The 23,555-nt window shown below is 39.0% G+C and overlaps 1 protein-coding gene and 1 pseudogene across 2 annotated transcripts; one reads left to right on the plus strand and one right to left on the minus strand.

Moving 5' to 3' along the window:
• Positions 1 to 120: 120 nt before the first annotated feature.
• LOC139975509 (succinate dehydrogenase [ubiquinone] iron-sulfur subunit, mitochondrial-like) lies at positions 121 to 9,895 on the plus strand. 2 transcript variants are annotated; one of them, XM_071983487.1, is made up of 8 exons: positions 121 to 347; positions 2,006 to 2,086; positions 2,329 to 2,387; positions 3,399 to 3,542; positions 4,279 to 4,357; positions 5,366 to 5,482; positions 6,328 to 6,552; positions 8,418 to 9,895. In XM_071983487.1, exons 1-8 carry the CDS (start codon positions 279 to 281, stop codon positions 8,499 to 8,501), a joined length of 858 nt encoding a protein of 285 aa, XP_071839588.1. In that variant the 5' UTR covers positions 121 to 278; the 3' UTR covers positions 8,502 to 9,895. The 2 variants fall into 2 exon arrangements, with proteins under 2 accessions (XP_071839588.1, XP_071839589.1); XM_071983488.1 differs by lacking the exon at positions 121 to 347 and adding an exon at positions 421 to 559.
• Positions 9,896 to 10,135: 240 nt separating this feature from the next.
• LOC139976406 (alkaline phosphatase-like) lies at positions 10,136 to 22,444 on the minus strand (annotated as a pseudogene).
• Positions 22,445 to 23,555: the final 1,111 nt, after the last annotated feature.

A 23,555-nucleotide genomic window follows, 5' to 3' on the forward strand; every position in this document is an offset into this window, starting at 1 on the left:
CCCGACGGTATATATTGGTGGAGACACTATATCCCGACAGGTACTGTTCCGAGGGACAAGTGACACTATCATGTGCTACACCGCAATCAAACGTAATACATAACAGTTACGTAACCGTTGTTAGGACGTACATAGTTTGCACTGTGTGAAGAAGATTGTGTAAGACGCGTTCGTTACTCAAGCCTAGGACGGTTTAGAACAATACTTTACATTCTTCATTTTAAAAACATTTTAAACACCAGCAGGTTATATCTTCATTGCAGGCACAAGGATATCTGATGGCTTTAATATCTACCAGAAGTATTGGACAACTTCTTCAGTCCCAGGGAAGATTTTTTCCTGCTCAGGTATGTATCGCATTTGGTAACCTTATTGTAGGCCGAACTTGTATTGTAAGCCTAAGCCAGCCTGTAGCCTAGGCCTTACAAAGTTACATCTAAGGCCCTCTTACGGGCTCGGCCAGTGTTATGTTAATGTTGAAATTGTGCCTGCAGTCTAAACCCAAGGTTAGGTCAAAGTCATAGGACAGTGCCGGGAGATGTGGAACCCTAAGGAAAAGGTCAGCGATAACTTCTACCTTAGGCCTAGGCTAGTAAGTAGTAACACTACACTGACAACTTTCAGTACTAGCCCAGCCTACAAAGCCTATTCGTAGGGTAGAGTATAGCCTACATCATATGCATGTATAAGCCCTTCACTTTGGGAAATCTAGGCTAGAACATATGAGAGTTCTTAGACATCACAAATTTGACAAATTGGAAAATATTAAACAAAATTAAACACCAGAAAAAGGTTATTTTATTATAGAATGTAGCATACCTATTCAACTTAAAAAATGAAATAGAACTTGGCCAACAAGTAACATTGTCATTAACTATACTTTTGGCCTTTGAGTCATGCCAGCGGGCTTGAGCGCCATGGCATGCCTTCTGTGATTGTGAGAAGTACCATTTATTGCATGCAGTATGCAGGCCTAACAAGAAAACAAAGAAAAGCAAGAATAAAAATAATATTTTTATTTTTTTAAATCTGCCCATGTTCAAATCGATCTTAATGTGCAAGTTATGTACCCAACATTGACAAATACACTTGTTACTGGCGAGTAAATGCTAGGCTTTTGAGAAATTCGCTAAAGTTAGACATTTTGTAGAGCCATTAAGACATAGGCAGTTCCCAGTTCACCTAGATAGCTTTACTCGCCAACACAAGCGTTACAAACATTTTGTATTAGATATATGGTATAAGCAATGCCTTGAAGAACATCAAGCAAGTTTTTCCATTCTTAAGCTGATCTATCAATGACATTCTCTTTGACACAAGTTGTACAAATATGGGAATTTTTCATGTGCGGTGTTTTTGACTTTGTTCATAAACTAGTACTGTGGAATGGCAAAACATGCATAGTGAAAGTCTCAAACTTTGAAGATTTTTCATTACAAAATAAGGCAAACTAGCCTTTTTCATTACAAAATAATACAAATTAGTCTCATGAAATGTCAAGTACACAGGGTGGTACTACTGTAGATCTCTTCTAGATAAAAAAAATCAGCTGTCTTCAGCCTAACCCATTCTCACTATTTAACTGTCACTATTTAACTATTTTTCGGAGCAACTCTACTGTACAACCTCATAAATTAATCATGGAAAAGCTGGAAACCTGACAATATATAGCAAGAACTTGACACTTACAGTAAAACTCAGTTAAGAGAAATTACCAGCTCTCACATGGCTACAGTATGTTGGTAGTAATTTGGCAAAGAAAACCCTCCATTGAACAGAATCGCAGCAAAATATATTTAGCAATGAATGAAACTTGATTGAAGAACTCTAGTATGCTATAGTTTGCTAGTACTATGATATCAGAACCTGAAGTTAGTTCCAATGTGTAGCGAAACACTCAGTTAAGTTGTACCACAACATTCATAATTACAGTATTAATTGAAACTTATATAAAAATTCCTCCTGCAACGTAGGCTTTATAAATTTCCTTTCCTAAACATTCAAGGTTGTTCGACTGGCTCAAACAGCATCAGCACCACAACAAGAAAATGAGCAGAGGTTGAAGAAATTTTCAGTTTACAGATGGGTGAGTACTATCTACAGGCTTGTTGAAAACAATAAACTTAATTTGACCACTTGTTATTAAAACAAGAAGTTTCTGGTTTTTGATGTTGTTTTGTATTTTTTATGTGCAAGGAATGAAAGAAAAAAATAAAAACAATTTAAGTACATTATATACTCCTTCTTTAGAATACACTTGACTTTTAGAGTTGGATAAACATGTCATACTGTACCATATGTTCTTCCATATTTTCTAATCTCTAACAGAATCCCGAAAAGCCTGGTGACAAACCTCGTATGCAGACATATGATGTTGACTTAAATAGGTTAGTATGGCAGTCAATGCATGCTACATGCTAGGCTGAATATTGAAATGCAACCATATTACAATATGGCACATGTATGTGACATTTGAACTTTGACATCTCTCAAATGTGTTCTAACTTATTGTTTTCAAATTTGAGTCTTTGCTCTAATAGCGAGTTTTCAAACAATTATGTCAAAGGTAAAGTTAACAGAACTTTTGCCTTTCCTTTCAGTGACTTCATGAACTGTATGACTTATTGCACAATGATGAGCTCATAACAGGAACATTGTTTCTTTGGGAAAGGGTGGGAGGGGGGGGACAGGTGATTATGCCCAAAAAAGTATTAATCATTAGCTCATCCCAAATCAAAAATGTTGTCACATGAAACATGAGCAGTGAATGTATTGAGTTGTAGATTACTGGTGTTATGGTTTAGAACAGGGTTGTCCAACCTACGTCCCGCGGGCCACGCATGGTTGCGTCCGGCCCGCCAGACATGCTCTACAGTGCGAAATGATAGTGAGCAGATATATTGATAACAATTTTAAGCTATATAATCAATCATTCGAACCTTCTGGTCCAAAAAACTGCATACAGGTCAGTTTGTGTGACACTCTCTCAGCGAAGGGGGGGGGGGTGGCTGGACTTTATTCATGTGTTATCAGGAAGGAAAATAAATCAGTGCGCTCCGCGCGCAGTGCTCATATCTTGTTGCCTTGGGATTCGGGCAAAAGTCGAAAAATCGAGCGTAGGGTTCATGCGGCCCCCTCCTTCATCATAATCATTCCATGCGGCCCTCCTCTGCAAAAGGTTGGACAACCCTGGTTTAGAAAGTCATGCTCCAATCCATCTGCTCTTTACTTCAAACAATAAGGGATCTTCATCATCAAAATAAAATTTCTGAGGGTCACCAGTTCAACTCATATTCCAGCCAAACATTTCATTGCTTCAAAACATATTACTTCCCAATCACAGTTTTCTGTTCCTTCTTTGATGATGACGCCCGTGACCTCTTTGTTTTCCCTTCTAGTTGTGGACCAATGGTCTTGGATGCCCTAGTTAAGATCAAGAATGAAATGGACCCTACCTTGACCTTTAGGAGGTCGTGTCGGGAAGGTATCTGTGGTTCTTGTGCCATGAACATCAATGGAACCAACACTCTGGCCTGCATCAGGTATGGAAACACTTGACATATACTGACTTTCCTCATCCAGTACTGCTCTGCAGTACTGCTTGATGTCGCATTTCTCTAGTTCTCCCAGATCACCACAGTAAATATTGATCAGGCAGCCAGACAAGCCCTTTGTACAAAGTGTTGATCTACAGACAAGTGTCACAGAACTTTTACTAATCCATCTAGCATGCATGTACATGATGGTCGTTTTGTGCAATTTCTGTTGTGTTTTTGTAGTGTCACATTAAAGTTGAATTACAAGTCCTCAAGTATTAGTTTGTCTCAGAAATAATTAATTTTGTTTTATACATAGCTTGACAAGACTATTTGGCTGTTATGAAGAATCTTGGGCATGTATTATCTGTGTTACAGATCAGTTGTGTTTCCATGCCATCTATTGTACATTCAGTCACTGAGTATGCAATAATCTCAACCCAAGCTAGCAACAGTACCATTTGGTTTGTTGACCAGGGAAACCAAATGAGATACAGAAATATCATATATTATGATTATTATTATGCCAATTTTTATGATCTTTTCTCCATAATTAAGACATCTGTTTTCCAGTTTTACTTTTAATAATCCGTTATTGCAACTGAGCTTAAGTTAAGGTGTTTATTTAAATGGATCTGAAAAAAAAGATAATTCTTAGTGAAGAGGGACATTTCTTGTTTTCCAACTCTTTTTTTTCTTGGTTTTAACCCATTTTACAATTTCTTTTGTTTTGCTCATTCAGCCGCATCGACACCTCTCAGAACAAAGCAACCAAAATCTATCCACTTCCACACATGTATGTTATCAAGGACTTGGTACCAGTAAGTACAAATGTGTAGTTGCACTATAAGCTTCATACTTCAATAGGTTCATAATACCCTGGATGTTCTTTTGAAAGCAAAAAAAGGAGCTGTTCGCAGTTCCAAGCAATATTAACTATGATTACATTCCAGATGATCTAAACAAAGCACATGAAGTGATTAAATCATGTACTGTTCATTTATCGTAATTAGTACCAAATTCTTTTTTCTATGCTTAAAGGTCAAAAGTAATTGGACTCATATATTGGCCCGTGAATTATAGGTAAAAAGTTGTCAAAAATAGCCTCTTGGTATTTCTGACTCACCAAATTATTTTAAGTGATTTGGGTGTTTTAAAGTGGACCGCACACTGCTAGATTGAACAAACAACCAGACTCAATGGATGGTCCTAACATGGATGACCATTGATGATCAGTTGGTTTATGTTAATTAGGACTATAACTGTAATCACGATGTAGCCAGGTTTTAGTCGCATCGAAGTCAGTCTGGATTCGTCACCATTTAGCATCTTTTTAAACTTGTTTTTCTACTGCCTGTCAGCTACGATTGTACAGTGTGTGGCAGTTATGGAGAGGGTTGCAGTAAAAAGGGCCATTCTTAGCAATAATAACTAAAAGTGGATGCTCTAAATATCCTTTGAGTCTCAAGTTAATTTTCTCTTAGACATTTATTTTTTACCCCCGCAGTTAACTTATAGACTAACATTGTTCACTTCTTATATGAACCGTCTTGGACGATGTCGGACAGGATGATCATCAGAGATATGTGATGCACTTTTTGTGAATTTCATCTCTTTGGTGTGGGCCCTGAAAAGGAGCTAAGAGACTTGACCTTTGGCCCTGCAAAAGGAGCTAAGAGCTTGACCAAGTTTACCATGGAATTGAAACTACCTCTATTTCTGCGACAATGCATGTGACCCCTTCCACTTTTTCACCTTTCCCACATGTTATATGCAAATTGAGCAACTATTGTATCATTCTCCATTTGGCTTCTTTTTTCCCCCTGCAGGATATGAATAATTTCTATGCCCAGTATAAATCTATTCAGCCATACCTGCAAAGGAAAGAGGAGATTAAATATGGTGAACAGCAGTTTCTGCAGTCAATTGAAGACAGGGATAAACTGGTAAGGTCAAAGGTCGTTTTAAACATGAATGATAATCTAAGCAAAACCAAGGTGGCACACCTGATGTAGTTTAATTTTGATTGTTTAGAATAAAATAGTTGACCTTGCTTCATTTTGTCTCCTCCCCATCCTCATTTATACCCCTTTTGAGGAACAACCTTTCTGTTTGGACAACGTCGAAATGGAGACCTAGTTTGTTAGATGGATGACTTGCATGATTTCTCACTGGTATATCAGCCTTGGTAGCATATTTTAACCAGATCTCACGTTATCACGTAGGCTGGTATAATCTGTAACCAGTAAATTCTAAACCAGTAGTCATCAGGCAGTCCATCATCTTGGCAAGGTTGCATAAAGGCACAAAATGCTCCCCCCCCCCCTTTTCAAATTTTCTGTGCTTTGTTTATACTTATTTTTAACCTTATTCTGTTTGTAACTTTAATATTTGATATTTTATGTGTTTGGCTGCAGGGAGAAAATTTCCATATTCTTATGGACGAAATAAATCTATCCATCCATCCATCTGTCTGTCTGTAGATCTTAACCTAGAATCATATTTTTCATTTGTTGTTGTCATTCTTTTGTGCCCTTCTTCAATTCCTGTTGTGGATTAACCTATTGTAATAAATACAGAATCATTCTTTTGTTCAATACTAAGGATCTTAACCTTCATCCTATTGTGGTATTGTTCAACTATTGTTGTTTTCATGCTTTTGTTCATTTCATGAGATATGTTTTGTTCTCTAACCTATTGTAATATATACCATCCCTTTGTTCTCTTCTTGAGATACCTTTTGTTCTTTAACCTATTGTAATATATACCATTCCTTTGTTTTCTTTCTCAGGACGGTCTGTATGAATGTATCATGTGCGCATGCTGCAGCACCTCCTGTCCCAGCTACTGGTGGAATGGAGATAAATACCTCGGACCAGCCGTTCTCATGCAGGCCTATAGGTGGATGATCGACAGCCGAGACGAGCTTCAAGCTGAACGTCTGTCCCAACTCCAGGATAAGTTTTCTGTTTACCGATGCCATACCATCATGAATTGCACAAGGACTTGTCCCAAGGTGAGTCATAAGACATTTTGTAAACAGTTATTTACACTTCAGTGTACTTCTATTTGAATATATAAAGTTATATATGCTTAGTTGTTGTGGGGTCGTTTCAAATGTTAACATGCAAAAAGTTAGTTTGGAGACAGCATCTGTGCATGTCGTCCCTGTCTGTGACTTTTATGAACAGGTCAATCGGTGACCATTCACTGAAATTTTGAAGCACCAGACAATATTTCCAGTATCCTACATCCAGGACGATATCTGGTTCACCAACGTTATTTATACTTAGACACAGAAGCATTTCTACGTAGGTTTTGGAAAAGATTGTTTTGGTTTTTTTTTTTCGATCCTCGTGCCCCAAGTAACATGTTCACTTCTACCAACTGTGTGTTTGGAATGAATCTATGCTGTTGATTGCGTGTTGTATGTAATGTTAACAAATATTGTTTTGTCTCAGAACCTGTTGGTAGTGTAGTCTCATGTCTGTCAATATGCCGTGACAGTTTGAGACAAATATTCATCAAAACTATTTTGAATAGACCTTCTCACAGTGGACTATCATCTATTGATAGTTTTCCTTTCATAACTTTCCAATTCCGAGTGATCTGAATGAAAGTGTGTGAATTATTGGCTTGTAATTATTCTCGATGTATCGGCTGTGATAGATTGCCAGTGGTATGTGTTCCCTAACGTGTTAGTGTGCATACATCAATTCATAGAGTGTAGGATAGGATAGAGTGTAGGAATGCACAAATGCCTTTGACCGAAAGTTTTGTACTCTAACCGATTGACCTTTTGACCCATTGCACAAACAATGGTGTAACTTCAAACAAGCTTGTAAGCTACTCTTGAACTAAAAGGTTTATGGATTTTGTTGTTAATATATGTAATATTTGTAATAAATAATCAATGTAAATTAATAATTAGAAATAAACTATTTCACTTTTGGATAGATTTACCCTAACATATATATGTTAGCACAATTCTTCTACACAAATCCAGACCTAATTCTAAATCTCCATAATATTGACCGATGAAGTAAATAAACGTAACTTATTAGTATTGTATCTATTTTTCCCCCCGAATACTGGTCAAACTGCAATCAGTGTTATCTTTGTCAGTGAGTAAAGTACCCACTTTTTTTGCAGCTTCAGTATGGTTAGAATTACAAGCATGTTACAGTAGTCAACAGTTGTCAAGAGAGCTATCATGTAGTATCTGATTCAATGGAAGATATAATAGCTTTGTGTATCACAGAAATTGATGGTAGGCACCATACGCATTCCGGTTCACTGAATTATTTTCCATGAAGCAATAGTGGAATTTGCTGAAAAGAGTGGAAAGTGGCTGGTAAATGATGCAACAGTCCTTAAAACAATTCAGAGTTACAGTGTACACTGTATATACTGCAGTACACAGTATATAGCTAGGCCCTACTTGTGCATATGTAACAGGTAACTATACAGCTTTACTGCATACAGCGAACCGGTGTTATCCCTAGGATGTTAAAAAGGGTGGGGGGGGGGGAGAGATCAATTTATTTTGGGGGGATTTTCAACTATGGAGCTATGGCTGACTGTACACAGTGGACATATAGCGTTGCTGTACACAGTGGAGATGTACAGTAGCTATGCCTTTACTGTACACAGTGAACAAGTAGCTATGCTTGACTGTACACAGTGTACATGTAGCTATGCTTTACTGTACACAATGGACATGTAGCTATTCCTTACTGTACACATTGGATATATAGTTTTACTGTAGACAGTGGAGATGTAGCTATTCCTTACTGTACACAGGGGACAAGTAGCTATGCTTCTCATTTCACAATGAAAAGATGTGATTGATATATTTTTGTCTTTTTTTCTGTTTTGCAGGGCCTGAATCCAGGCAAAGCTATTGCTGAGATAAAGAAATTGCTATCCTCCTCCAAGAAGACTGCTGCAGCAGCCTCCGCTTAAAATGAGATAGCGAGGAAGGAGAAATTTGAAAAGAGAAAGGAAATTCATCACCACTACATCCACATCCACATCCACTACCCTCCTTAACCCACTTGCATCCAGCATGGGTAAAAGAAAAGCAAGCAAGTGCTTTTGCAATTCGTCGTAAAGACTCGGTTCACTGACTTGATATGAAAAGGTCATTCAAATTTCTTGTCAAAAATCTGTTAATTCCATAGAAGTGTTTTAATTTCTGCTGTAATTTCGGAAAGAAGACCAGTCACGCATTATTTTTGTCTAATTTATTTTAACTGTTGTTAAGAAACGGTGTACAATTTTTGTAGTGGTTGTGGTCAGTTACACGTGCTAAAAGAGTAGAGTAGATTGTCTCTTACAGACAATAAATTATCAGATCGAAGAAAAACACCATATATGCTGAAGATCCGGATGTGTACTTAAAAAAATTGCATAAACAGAGACCAGGAAAATCTATAGAGAAATCTATTTTATAGATTTTCCTACCTCTCAGGAAACCTTGGCTTTCAAACTATTTTATGCCCATTTGTGAGTATTTTTGTCAATTATTTGCATGGAGATACATTTTATTGTGAGCTTGTATAGTGTGCTATCGTACCTTAGTTTTGGTCTCCTGCTTTGAATCACACCAGGTGGAAAGCTTTGTACTCTCATAAGAGGTTCGAGTCATGTGGCGGTGAGCATAGCCCTATCTGAGGGTATCGTGGCAAAGACCAATGGCATACAAGATATTTTAACTGGACTATTGAAGTCAACATTTTACTCTATGATAATGATCCGATATTGAATGGTGGAAGGGAGGGTTGAAGGAGGGGGTTGGGCGGTGGGGGGGGGGGGGGGGGAATGGACTAAGCAGATGACTACTGATGGAGGGAAGCTTTTGGACGCAGCATGGATGAGAGGTGCATAAGTGGTGTAACTATGGCACATCTTTTTGCACTGTGTAAAACTTGTTTCCCTTGTTTATATATATATGTTTATATATATGTCTCCAATTATGTTTGGTGTCAGTACAATGAATGTAAAAGCTGTACAGGTTGGCCAATTTCTCTGACAGTGACCCTCACAAACTATGATAAAGTGTGTTGCTTTCTTTCTGGTTGGTGTGGTAAATTTTAGGTAAACATTAGAAAGAGTTGTAATAAAAAACCACGGTGTAATGTAGCTAGTTACCCCCCTATTTGTGCACCCTTCCTCCAACACACACCCCCCTTTCGTTATCTCATTAATGGTCTGTTCGATTTCCTTACTGCCAAAGTATCTTTCAGCGGAAGTTTTTGGTGAATGTTTGGTGGAACGTTTCCCGACGAGATTTTCAATACTAGGTGAAGTGACTGTATGGGTTTACGACAATAGAAATATATTGGGTGAAGTTAAAAGTTAGATGTTCCTGTCCTTTTTTGGTTACTATTATTATGATTGTCTTGTTGACATTTGTTATTGAGTCATAGGGGTTGATGCTATTGTGAGATTTGTACTTCAGAAGCTTTGGTTTTCTTCAAGGAAACATCTACAGCCACTGGAACATCACTGAAAACTTTCAATGCCAGTGATGTTTGAAATTATTGAGAAACCTTCTTTGTACGCAGAAATCAAAGATTAAACAAAACTACAAATGGTTTGGTAAAAACCCTATTATCTTCATCTATGGCTGAAAGGTTCTGAATATTATCAAGAATAAAACAGGCAAGTTTAGCTTAATTAATACGATGACGTCATTAACTCTACTGTTTCAAAATGCACACTTTCTGGAAGATCTCTTGTAGCGATTTTCAAGCACAAAAATACATGCCTGACAAGAATTAAAAGTTTGGAAGTTATGTCCTTCCTTAAGAAAATCATAGAAAGGGGGAGGATTGGGCAAAACCCTTTCCACTCCTTCCCCTCCACCCTACCCCCCCCCCCCTCCCACCAGATGTTACGCCCATGATTTAATAATGAAATGTTTGATACCCGATAGTGTAGGTACTGATTCGCAACGTAATGAGAAAGAAACGTAAAGAATATTGCGTTTCTATCAGTGGTGATAACTGCATCCAATTGGATGTATACATATAAATAATATATGTGTTGTCCGTTCACAATGGAATATTGGCTGCTGTAGGAGATCTCGTCAAAACCGTAGAACAACAAGGGAACCATTTTACGTTAATCCTATCAATGCGTACATGCGTTGGACACCATTAACTGTACACTCTGCCAAAGAAGCTATCACAATAAAGGGAGGGTGGGGGAGTAGATATACTTTCCGTATTAACTACACGTTAGAAACTTCTTTGAGATAACTTGAATTAAAAGAGAAACTTTGTGAGTACAAGAAGTAACAAAACGAGTGTGTTATAACTGTTTATCAACGTTCCACCGCAAGGGTCTTCAACGGCATCCGTACAAACTTGCTTCCCGTCTCCCAGACAGGCAGCGTAACGGATTACATGAGCAATGTAGTTCTGTTCATGGACACCGTGGAAAAGATGTGCAAAAGGGCCACTGGCGTAGATTACTACGTCCTCCCCCGAATGACTTTCGGATGGCAACGGAACCAAAGTCTCGACCACGTGATCCTTAGAATCTGGTGAAAAGGCGATGAACGAATGGAAATAGTTTGAATTTGAATTTAGGAAAAAAATTTTAAAAAAATAAAAAGGAAAGAAAGAAGATACATGTACATAGTGGTATCGTTTTACAAAATGACAAAAACAGATCGCCGAGCTGACGGTGAATATTTTTCCTATGTTTTTATTTACCACATTCTATTAAACAGGGTTAATGATATTACTCTATAGAGAAGAGCCTTTAAAACTGAATAATCCGAATTTTGTCACAACCGGAAAACCGCTGGACGCCAAGTATCTGAATATTTCAGGTTTTGACCCGAGGTGGGGGTGCCGGGGGGGGGCGTGCGTAATTTTACAATGCCAATTGGCCATTTCAAAGACATTCATCTTCAAACCAATATAAATCAAATTACTTGTTTCGACATCTCTTAGGTTTGGTCTTGTGCCATTATTTCTGAAACTGATAGCTGTCTGGAATCCACCGGGACCGTTCAGGTAACCAAGTGTTGTGTATGGAAGGGCATCGCCACCAATACTGGGCTTACCTTTAAGAGAAACATGAAAACTAAGATAGTGTAAGAATTCCAATAGTAAAATTGAACATGCATATTGCCACAACAAGACGCAACGGGTAAAACTTGATATTCACACATTAAAATAGAAATTAACTTAATGGATATAATAATATATAAGATTACGACATTACTATATGCCAGGCTTGACGCTAAAGAAATACTTTCACCTATATTTTCACTGAAGATATCGAGTACAGAAGCCAGGCTTAACCTCTTTGCTCCGTTTTCAGCAATGACAATAACATCATTCTCCTCTTATTTAGACGCATCCGCCGAGTCCAAGCCACAATAACGTAAAATATGCCACCCGAGTTAGCTATGACAAATCTTTGGATGTGCTCCAATTACTAAACATGCAGCAAAATACTAACTTTAACATGGTTTTGACTGTTTCCAAAATTCTTATTTGTTAATGTTCTTATTATTACGGTCTTTGAATGTTGGTATATTACTACTCTTACTATTCTTACTAGGTAATGAAATATGTGGATGAAACCCCTGGGCCTATTTCCGACGACTGTTTTGCGTGTATATATTGAGATCGTTCTAGATGCACGTATAGCGATTTGATGTTTCTTGACGCCACATATTTACCCAAAATATCATCCCCTCTGTCTGGATAACCAGCAATGGCCATCACGTGACCGTGGTCAGCTGTGACGATGATAAGCGTGTCCTCCTGATTGGTTAGATCTACGGCTACCTGTACAGCAGCTTCCATAGCAAGTGTGTCGTGTAGCGCGTTGTACGGTATATTGTCGTGATGGCCGTGGTCCACACGAGCACCTTATGAGAGGCGGGGAGAGAAAGAATGTACATATCAGGGCGCGGGACCAGAATGGAAGAGATTGACCGAGTCACGTCGCATATCCTTAATATATCCAAGGTCATGGGCATTATAACTGGTATCTTTACTTTGAATGAATTGAAATACATACATACACATATATATATATATATATATATATATATATAGGAATAACGGAAAAACTGTTAAACAACTATGCTGCATTTAGAGAAAGGCTGGATCTCGAGTGAGATACAATAATTAAATTAGGTAAGTGATTGGAAGTAAAACAGCCAATGTTTGGTTTTTGCAGAGCTTTCGAGCAAAACTAGCTCTTCTTCAGTGCATGATCACCGAAAGTGACAAGGAGTAGCAGGAATTGAAACTGTTTTATAGAGGAGATGTCGGCAAGGTTGTAAGGGCAAAGCGACTTACTGATTTCTGCTGAATTGAGCAGAAGTTTTAGAAATTCGGATTATTTTAATCCGCGTCGGATTATTTTAATCCGATTCCGTCGTAATTGTAAAGGAATTGTTTTGGTTTATCTGGGACGGCAAATCGTTTCTGATGTTTAAACCGAATGGTGCCGTGGTCTTTAGGTTTAGTTCCCAGAAATTTTCTTTCGCTTTCCTAGATTTATCTGTCCAAGAATCGTTCTGGTCAATGGCAATAACACGCAAATTCTCAATTGAATGATTTTGGAGATTGAAGTGATTTGCAACAGGTTGGTAGATCTTTTTTGTTTTGATCGCCGATCTATGTTGTGTCATTCTCATTCTAAGAGTGTTTTTTGACTCTCCAATGTATTGTAAGTTACAAATATTGCAGTAGATGAGGTAAATGACATTTTTGGATAGGCAGTTAATTTTGTGCCGAATTTGGAACGTGCGTTTGGTTTGGTTGCTCTGAAAGGCCCCGGTCGAATCGACAAGTAAGCACGTTTTGCAATTTTGTGTACAGGGCGATGATCCTGTAGTTTCTGTTTTGCTTTCCCCTAATGGGGTGTCATCCCGAAAGGATGCCCGAACTAAGATATCCCGTAGGTTGCTGGGTCTTTTAAAAGCGATGACAGGTAATTCTGGGAATACTGATTTCAGGCGTTCGGTGCCTTGAAGTAGGTGAAAATTCTTCTGAATGATATTAGCCAGTGGTGGGAGACCAGGGTGGAATTCAGTAACCAATGGTACCCTTTTGGAACTGGTTTGACGAGTTTTGTACGTCAATGTTTCGGTACGGGGTTTGCTTTTAGCCTTTTTGATGGCATTTTCAATAGTACCCCGAAAATACTGTCTGTTTAGGAGGTGTTGTGACAGTTCTTTAGTGCGGGAATCAAAATCGACTTCAGAGGAGCAAATGCGTCGAATGCGCAACGCTTGACTGTACGGAATATTTCTAGTACAGTGACGTGGATGGCAACTGCTTGGTAAGAGGTAGTTGTGCTTGTTCGTGGGTTTATTGAACAAGTCTGTTTTGAGTGAACCATTTTGTAGGGTCACGGTGGTGTCCAGAAAGTGAACGCCAAGTCCAGAAAAATCAGCAGTGAATTTGATAGTGTGATGAAACGAGTTTATGTCATCAATGAAGAGTTTTAGATTTGCCTCACCATGGGTCCATATCATAAAGATATCGTCAATGTAACGTAACCACGTGTGTGGTTTCAAGTTTTGTCGAGATAAAAATTCTTTCTCGAGGTTTCCCATAAAGATGTTGGCAATAGACGGTGCCATTTTGGTACCCATTGCGGTGCCATGAATTTGGAGGTAGTGTTTGTTGCCAAATACCAGATTATTGTTGGTCAAGATAAGTTGCATTAATTCGGCCAATTCTTTCTTCGTGGGGGTTTTGCCACGTTTCGGTTTGAATGCTTTTGTGCAGGCCGAAATGCCCTCTTCGTTAGGGATATTTGTGTATAACGAAGACACATCCAAGGTAACTAACAGAGAGGATAAGGGAAGATTTTTTATTTCCCCAATTTTCCGGATGAAATCCGTAGTGTCCTGCACATAGGACGGTAGGGTCGAAACGAGAGGTTGGATGAGGAGATCCACGAATTTGGAAATTTTTTCAGTCGCTGTGCCATTACCCGATATTATGGGCCTCCCGGGATTGCCTTCTTTGTGAATTTTAGGCAGAAAATAAAAGCGACCAGGTTTTGGGTCGTTTTCCAGGAGGTTTTGGCCTAACTTGCGGTCAATGGAACCGTTAGAGACTATCTTTTGGATGACTCTTTTCACGTTTTGTGTGATTTCTTGAGTAGGATCAGAATCTAGGAGTTTGTAGTGTAGAGGGTTGCCGAGTAGTCTGTTGGCTTCCTCTCTGTAGAATTGTTTGCCCATAGCGACAATTGCAGAACCCTTGTCGGCTGGCTTGATGACAATGTCATCGCGCTTCCGGAGTTCATGAATGGCCTGTCTCTCAGTTTTGTTGAGATTGTCGCGGAAATCTGGGGCGGAGGTGTGTGTTTTAACATCCTCTTCAATGGCCGAAATAAATGATTCAAGAGGCGCACAATGGGCCTTGGGTGGATTCCACGAGCTTTTTGGCTTAAAATTGGAATCCGACGCGGATTAAAATAATCCGAATTTCTAAAACTTCTGCTCAATTCAGCAGAAATCAGTAAGTCGCTTTGCCCTTACAACCTTGCCGACATCTCCTCTATAAAACAGTTTCAATTCCTGCTACTCCTTGTCACTTTCGGTGATCATGCACTGAAGAAGAGCTAGTTTTGCTCGAAAGCTCTGCAAAAACCAAACATTGGCTGTTTTACTTCCAATCACTTACCTATATATATATATATATATATATATATATATATATATATATATATATATATATATATATATATATATATATATATATATATATATATACATTTATATATATATATACATATATATATATATATATATATATGTATATATATATATATATATATATATATATATATATATTTATGTATGTATATGTATGTGTTTGTGTGTGTTTTACCTTCAACTGCCAGGAAAAATCCGTTCGAATTTTTACTTAGTATTCGTATTGCCTTATCGGTCATTTCGGCGATAGAGGGCTCCCCAGCACCATCGTCGGGACGCTCGGACTCAAATTGCATGTGACCGGTCTCGAACAAACCTTTGCAACACAGAAATAAAAACCCAACAGATATAGAAACTCGTTTCATAAGTCATAGGAAACGGACATCAATGGACTCGAATACATCTTAGCGGTATAAGCAAGACGGTATTCGGTTAATGAGAAGTATGTCAAAACCCCATAAATTACCCAGATTATACCCGTGCAGCAGTATATCAAGACGGCTTCGGTTTATAGCTCATATAGACAATACAAAATACTCGTTACAATTAATTACGAAATATAAGCTGTAAGCTCTCTTTGTGAGAGTTTTTGTACAAAATTTGCTTAATTGTTTAATATGAACTATAAACGGCAATCTATCGAAAGTCACCTTAATATGAATATTCATATTACCGAATAAATATCGAATAGTATCTGGATCAACGTCATCGAATTGCTCTTTGTTCCATACAAATTCAGAGTTCGCGGGATGCTCTGCTTTCCATTCTTCCACGAGGTTCCTTCCATCTCTTCTCTGGCCTCTACTTCCGGGATATTCCGGGTCGGTTTCTGTGATTGGTAAAAATTCCCTTCTTCCTCCTCCAAGAGCAACCTGTTCAAATTTGGTGGGGGAAACATGGTGCTTTCATTGCTTCCGATGGCCGAACTGAGGCAGGTTAACGTATATATAGCACACAAAATAAAAAGGGAAGGAGGGGGTGGGGGCGGCAGAGAAAAGACTAAAAGAAAAATGAGATGTTACCATATTATGTACTGGGTAAAGCGGTTAGAGCGTATGCTCCACAACCATTAGTTTCCCGGTTCAAAAACGGCACCAGCTATAAAGGAACAATATTCTCTCGGTCTGTCGAAAGTTCCTGCTTGCAACGTTGGTGGGCGGAGTTTTCCAAGGGTTGCTACTTCTGGTCAACTGGAAACTGTGATTACTTAGGGTTTTTGTTCTTTCAATGGTTTCAAAACAAATTCGTGTATCATGTCTTCACTGTGATGTGGATGTCATAACGGAGTGCCTGCCCCTTTCTTCAGTATTTGAGAAAGTAGAAATATACTGAGATACACTCTCGCGTCCGTCGGATGCGGACGTATCTATAACTGGCGATCCCGGGAGCCTAGAAATGGGTGTGACTAGTTCCAGCCTGCCTCATGAATCTCTGAATATTCATCGAACAGAGAAGGCTTGTATACGTGTTCATCCACGATCATCACATGGATAGGGTTGGCTTTCAACGCTTGGGAAGTACTTAACTTAACTCAAATGAAGCATCATCTAATACATACATAGTCCCCCCCCCCCCTTCCCCGCATACCCCACACTTTCTCCTCTTCCTCCGATAAATCAAATGGTGTCCTAAATGCATTTCAATTTGAAATATGACACTCCCGCCCGTCCCTCCCCTCCCCCTTCCCCTCCCACAATGGAATTGTAATTATACGTTATATATAAGTGATGCTGATATAAATTCTCATTTTACTAATTAATTGTAAAGCTAAAACAGATTGGCATTTTGCTTTGGGAACGTGAACTTACATTTATTTGCGGGTCATCAATGAACTGTGACGCTATATGTCACCACAACTGACAGCAACACTGGATTAACCGGTAACATGTTGTGATAAGTAATAGCTACAAAAGATTCGACGGTTTGTTTGGGAACAGAAATTTCTTACATTTATCTGCGGAGCATCAATGAACTGTGACGCTATGTCAGTACAGCCTGCGTCGACAGCAGCGTTCGTTAAATCGCTATCATTCAAACTCTCTCCGGTGAATGAGCGTAAGTACTAGCAGGGGTAGCGTGGGTCAAACGAGCCGTGGTTACCACACCAGTAGACTTGCCTGTTTGTCGGAAACAGTAATAAAAAACTTACCGTCAAAACAACAACCACAATGATACTCAATAACATACGAACAATAACATACTATATATAGTCCTGTGTTATTTGTGTAGGTTGGCATTTAAGTGCCACATTGAAAACGTATGTTAACAGCTCTGACGGCAGTGGCGTCGCCAGACATTCAATCTTGGGGGAGGGGGGGGGGCACAGGGAGGGCACAGCACTTAATTAGGAGTGGGCACAATGTTTATTTGTGAACGCCGTCCTGGGAGGGGGGGGGGGGTTAAATTGAGAGCTAGGTGACATAATAACACCCGACGTGGGTGGTTCGAATAATGGTAATAATATTGTTTGTAATTCTTAATAAAAAGCCAATATATTGAACTGGCATTCTTTGTATTGAGGTATGTAGTAGGAAGTCTCCTTTGACTATCACTGACGTTGATTTCATGGGTGGAGCTATGTAGGGTGATGTGGGGTGAGATATGTATGTTTAAAACGTTTACACAGGACACTTAATTACATCCCAACGTTGACCTAAGTTACATGTTATATATATATATATATATATATATATATATATATATATATATATATATATATATATATATATATATATATATTTATATATATATATATATATATATATATATAAATAAATATATATATATATAAATATATATATATAATTGAAAACGTAATGAGTAAAATGAGTTAAATCGAGAACAGTGAAAAAACTTCCAGCCTCCACCGGGATTCGAACCCGGACCTCCCGCTTTATATGCGGACACCCTAACATATAAATACATAGAGTTTGGTTTATATAAGTTCACTATCCCATATCAACCGTCCGGTTGTGACAAATCCACATACCTGCATCTATGGCCTGCTCCAGAACAGAAGGCACATGAGTTCCAATGGAGGATTCACAGTTAGTTCTAGTACCTGTACCATCTACACCCACACCCCCGGTATACGTCTTAACTCCGCAAAATATGGCGGTGGCAGTTCCTGCCGAGTCGGGCACCTGCACGTTTGTGGTGTATGTCTGTCGAAAGGAAGTGTAGAGGAGCCTATAATTAACTGAGAATAGTTGGTCATGCTCGAAATTAGTTTGCAATGGTTTGACAAATCATTTGTCATGTTTGCTCCAACGTTTGTCAAAGCCCTGATCCCCAATCCCCTATATATTTATATATATATATATATATATATATATATATATATATATATATATATATATATATATATATATATATATATATACGTGTGTGTGTGTGTGTGTGTGTGTGTGTGTGTGTGTGTATATTGGCCGAATTGATGAAAGAATTGGCCGAATTGATGCAACTTATCTTGACCAGCAATAATCTGGTATTTGGCAACAAACACTACCTCCAAATTCATGGCACTGCTATGGGTACCAAAATGGCACCGTCTTTTGCCAACATCTTTATGGGGAACCTCGAGAAAGAATTTCTATCTCGACAAAACTTGAAACCACACACGTGGTTACGTTTCATTGACGATATATTTATGATATGGACCCATGGTGAGGCAAATCAAAAACTCTTCATTGATGACATAAACTCGTTTCATCACACTATCAAATTTACTGCTGATTTTTCTGGACATGGCGTTCACTTCCTGGACACCACTGTGACCCTACAAAATGGTTTACTCAAAACAGACTTGTTCAATAAACCCACGAACAAGCACAGCTACCTCTTACCAAGCGATTGCCATCCACGTAACTGTACCAGAAATATTCCATACAGTCAAGCGTTGCGCATTCGACGCATTAAGTCGATTTTGATTCACGCACTAAAGAACTGTCACAACACCTGCTAAACAGACAGTATTTTCGGGGTACTATTGAAAATGCCATCAAAAAGGCTAAAAGCAAACCCCGTACCGAAACATTGACGTACAAAACTCGTAAAACCAGTTCCAAAAGGGTACCATTGGTTACCGAATTCCACCCTGGTCTCCCACTATGACTAATATCAATCAGAAGAATTTTTACCTACTTCAGGGCACCGAACGCCTGAAATCCGTTTTCCCAGAATTACCTGTCATCGCTTTTAAAAGACCCAGCAACCTACGGGATATCTTAGTTCGGGCATCTTTTCGGGATGACACCCCATTAGGGGAAAGCAAAACAGAAACTACAGGATCATCGCCCTCTACACAAAATTGCAAAACGTGCTTACTTGTCGATTCGACCGGGGCTTTCAGAGCAACCAAACCAAACGCACGTTCCGAATTCGGCACAAAATTAACTGCCTATCCAAAAATGTCATTTACGATGGATGGATGGATGGACGGATGGACGGACGGACGGACGGACGGACGGACGGACGGACGGACGGACGGACGGACGGACGGACGGACGGACGGACGGACGGACGGACGGACGGACGGACGGACGGACGGACGGACGGACGGACGGACGGACGGACGGACGGACGGACGGACGGATGGACGGATGGACGGATGGACGGATGGACGGATGGACGGATGGACGGATGGATGGATGGATGGATGGATGGATGGATGGATGGATGGATGGATGGATGGATGGATGGATGGATGGATGGATGGATGGATGGATGGATGGATGGATGGATGGATGGATGGATGGATGGATGGATGGATGGATGGATGGATGGATGGATGGATGGATGGATGGATGGATGGATGGATGGATGGATGGATGGATGGATGGATGGATGGATGGATGGATGGATGGATGGATGGATGGATGGATGGATGGATGGATGGATGGATGGATGGATGGATGGATGGATGGATGGATGGATGGATGGATGGATGGATGGATGGATGGATGGATGGATGGATGGATGGATGGATGGATAACTACCTTTGCAAGTGCAGAATGTTCAAATGCCTCCCAGTTTAAGACGGTTTCTTCGCCGGGGTTGCCGGCTAGTTGTCCCTTCAGTATTCTGGCAGCAGTTGTCGTAGATAGGCTCATACCATCACCGATGAAAACTATAACATTCTTTGCAACATTCTTGTTGAGAGTTTGTAATCTCAGAGCTTCTTCCAACGAATCCAAAGCCATCGAATTCCAGTAAGTAGGATCTGGAGGGGGATATGATATATAAAGCGATATGAATATATTTGATTAAAGGGTTTGTTCTTTACATTGATCCTTGTGTATTACATTACATATTGTATTTCCATTGAGATATGTTAGACAATTTGAGGAAAGTATTTTACTTATAAGAGTTATGACAATGGATCTGCCCCTCCCTCATTCCCAACCCTTCAACCCCAATGGGGACAAACTCCACTATTATGCCATACGTCACAGCGATCGTGCTGACAGTGTGAACAGTTTGAATATTGTGTTTCTATATTAGATAAAAGTAAGGAATTGTTCGGACTTTCAGTATATGAGGGCCTTGAATTAGCATGTTGTGAGAGGACAGTACATTGTGGTATATAAGGTATTACACGATGGAATTTTGTCCCAACTAGCCACTTAATGAATATTGATTAGATAATGATGATGTATTAGATGTGCATAACATTGTTGTAACCAATATAAGGTCAATAAGTAAGAGTTATCTCCCTCGTCCAAGCTCTCCCCCCCCCCCCCCTCCTGCCATTCAACAAGTTCGTCCAAATGAGACATTTCATGCCATTATGACAGAAAATAAGAGTACTGTAACTTGGAAATGAAGTGGGTTATGCCAAAATGGCCTGCCCCTGCCCTGTCCCTCCCACCCCTACAGAAGATAACTCATGTTATGGGTCTCTCATGTGACACTGCAGCAACACACATATCATATGTATACAAATAAATGTTCATTATGACGTATCCGAGTGTACTGAATATCCTTGTCTTTTATGGCGTGCTAATGAGATCGCGCACATAACATGACCCGGAAGCAAAACAAGACAGAGATACCCCCCACCCCAACCCGCCCCAACATTCACTCACCCTATGTTTGAACTTGTCTTACATATGAGATTTTCATACTCTCGAAGGGCCAATAACTAGATTCAGAAAAAAAAATGTTGGAACCTGTAAAGTACATCGGGAGGGCATTTGAAATCACACACCAAATGTATAAACAGAACACCCGACTATCTTGAGGAGTACGATATTTAGCACACCTATAGAGCAACACTCAATTTCTTGAGGAAATGCAATTTTTTAGCTCACCTGGAATTGTTTGAAATGACAAGGCCTGTCAAACTAAACTGGGACATACAATCAGATGATTTTAACCGAAGCAAAAGAATTCATAACAATACGTATCGTTAAATAATATGCGTATATTTATTATGTCCATAGGTACTAATTGGGCCTATGATTTCCTATGGGTAAGTACCTGTGTCGGAATATTTCTTAAAGCGAATGATGTTAACACAAACTCGAAACGAAAAACTAAGACTTTCAAGTTGGTCACATGATCTTTGTTGACAACTGTTACATATCAATTAATTATATAAGATGACGAACTGTCACTTGATTTTCGTAAAACAAAAAAAAAAAAATAAAAAATGCGAGTCCGATAAAAGTACTGACCCAATCTTTTTTTTTGTTGATATTCTCCATTGACAAACGACAATATTTAAAAATATATTTCAAACCCGGCAAATCCGGCAAAACGAAACTTAATGATGTAGCGTTGCTGCGGTTAGATATCTATTTCTTTTTTACAAAGACTAGGCAACCCAAGTAAAACAATAATTAAAACTGCAGGAGAGAGTCGATTACCACAGAAATCACACCTTGAACCCTGTACTTAAGTGCCGCTGGATAGTATACGAAATGGTAAATTTGCAACTGTTGCGAACACAGCCATGCACTTGCTCTTACCAATGTGTTAGAATTGATAACAATACGAACCAGAGAGGAATACTTACTTTGTCCATGGGTAAGTACTAGCAATGCTGAAAATGTGAAAAGTATAGTTGAAAAGGCCATGTTGAAAATATACGTCTCAAAAAAATTTAATACTTCGAAAGACGAAGGTTACGAAACAAGGGGCACTAATACATTGGTACTATATACGTACCATCGATGGCATACGAATCATGGTTTGACAAAGTGATATTCATTATTTTCTTTATATGTTGATCTTAATACCTGTTGATAAGAAGGGTCAAAAGTCTGAAATTCACCTCACAATTAAGACATCAAACAACGGTATTTACCTGCAACAGATTAGTTTAACCATTCGGTTTGTAGTTCCAACAGTGATAAAGCGATATGGCATCGTTCACGCTTACAGAAATGTATACTTAAACTTCTTTCAATACTAAGTAATCGACAAACAATACCAACTTTTTTTGTTTTTCATCGTCCATCACGTCATAGACTGTGGGGCAAAAGGCAAAATTTCCTTTAGTTTTTTTTTTAATTTAAGAGCCCACCTCTTAGGCCAACGTAATTTCTTGATAAAACTGTTGCTTAATTAAAGCGTCCTTATAAAAAATTCACTTTGTTCCACAAAAATTCCGCGGACGTTAAGGAGAAAATGGAGGTAAAGAATATTGGAAATGAAGGGCGCCCTCTAATTTTCAATCTGCCCAAAACACCTCTACATTTAAATGGAGTTCACCGAACTCTTTCAGAAATGTCTAGATCTAAATAAAAATTCACATAATAAATGTTAATGACAAGTTTGGGGTCACAAACACATTGATATTTGGTAAGTTCAAAGGTCAGTTTTTCCACACACACTCATACTAGTTTTAAAGCAAGCTTATGTATAATGTAAGATTTGAGGATTGACATCACTGTGAACTTTGAAATGCAATGTTGATGCTACCTTATAAATGTGCCAATACTCCTTTACATACTATTTGTTAATTTTCTCACAGCATGTGCTATATGGCGAATTTTTGGTGGAACAAAGCCGATTCACGAATAATATAATGTTTGTGAATTTTTCAGAGTCATTTTGAGTTGCCCCTCGATCTGGTCTACGGAACTGCAAGAAAAACGTACAGCTTGAATTTGCTGCACTGTCTATCATGGATGATGGTTAGGGCAATTAAATGTGTGAGAATCTTTAGCAGTATCACTTAGGATCCAAGATAAAAGAAAACTTTAAAGACATGCCAGTATAAGTTTATAACTTAGAGTGCATGGCATGCGGCAGTGGCGTAGTAAGGTACTTTTGAGTGGGGGGGGGGAGGGGCTGAAGACTGA

The sequence above is a fragment of the Apostichopus japonicus genome, chromosome 11 (genome assembly GCF_037975245.1).
Source record: "Apostichopus japonicus isolate 1M-3 chromosome 11, ASM3797524v1, whole genome shotgun sequence".
Lineage (NCBI taxonomy): Eukaryota > Metazoa > Echinodermata > Holothuroidea > Aspidochirotida > Stichopodidae > Apostichopus > Apostichopus japonicus.

What these genes read in the sequence shown, in the direction of transcription:
- LOC139975509 (XM_071983487.1), top strand. Translation starts at nt 279, where the DNA reads ATGGCTTTAATATCTACCAGAAGTATTGGACAACTTCTTCAGTCCCAG. An exon ending in AATTTTCAGTTTACAGATGG is followed by an intron (nt 2,087 to 2,328) that starts GTGAGTACTATC and finishes AATCTCTAACAG; the next exon opens with AATCCCGAAAAGCCTGGTGA. An exon ending in TTATCAAGGACTTGGTACCA is followed by an intron (nt 4,358 to 5,365) that starts GTAAGTACAAAT and finishes TTCCCCCTGCAG; the next exon opens with GATATGAATAATTTCTATGC.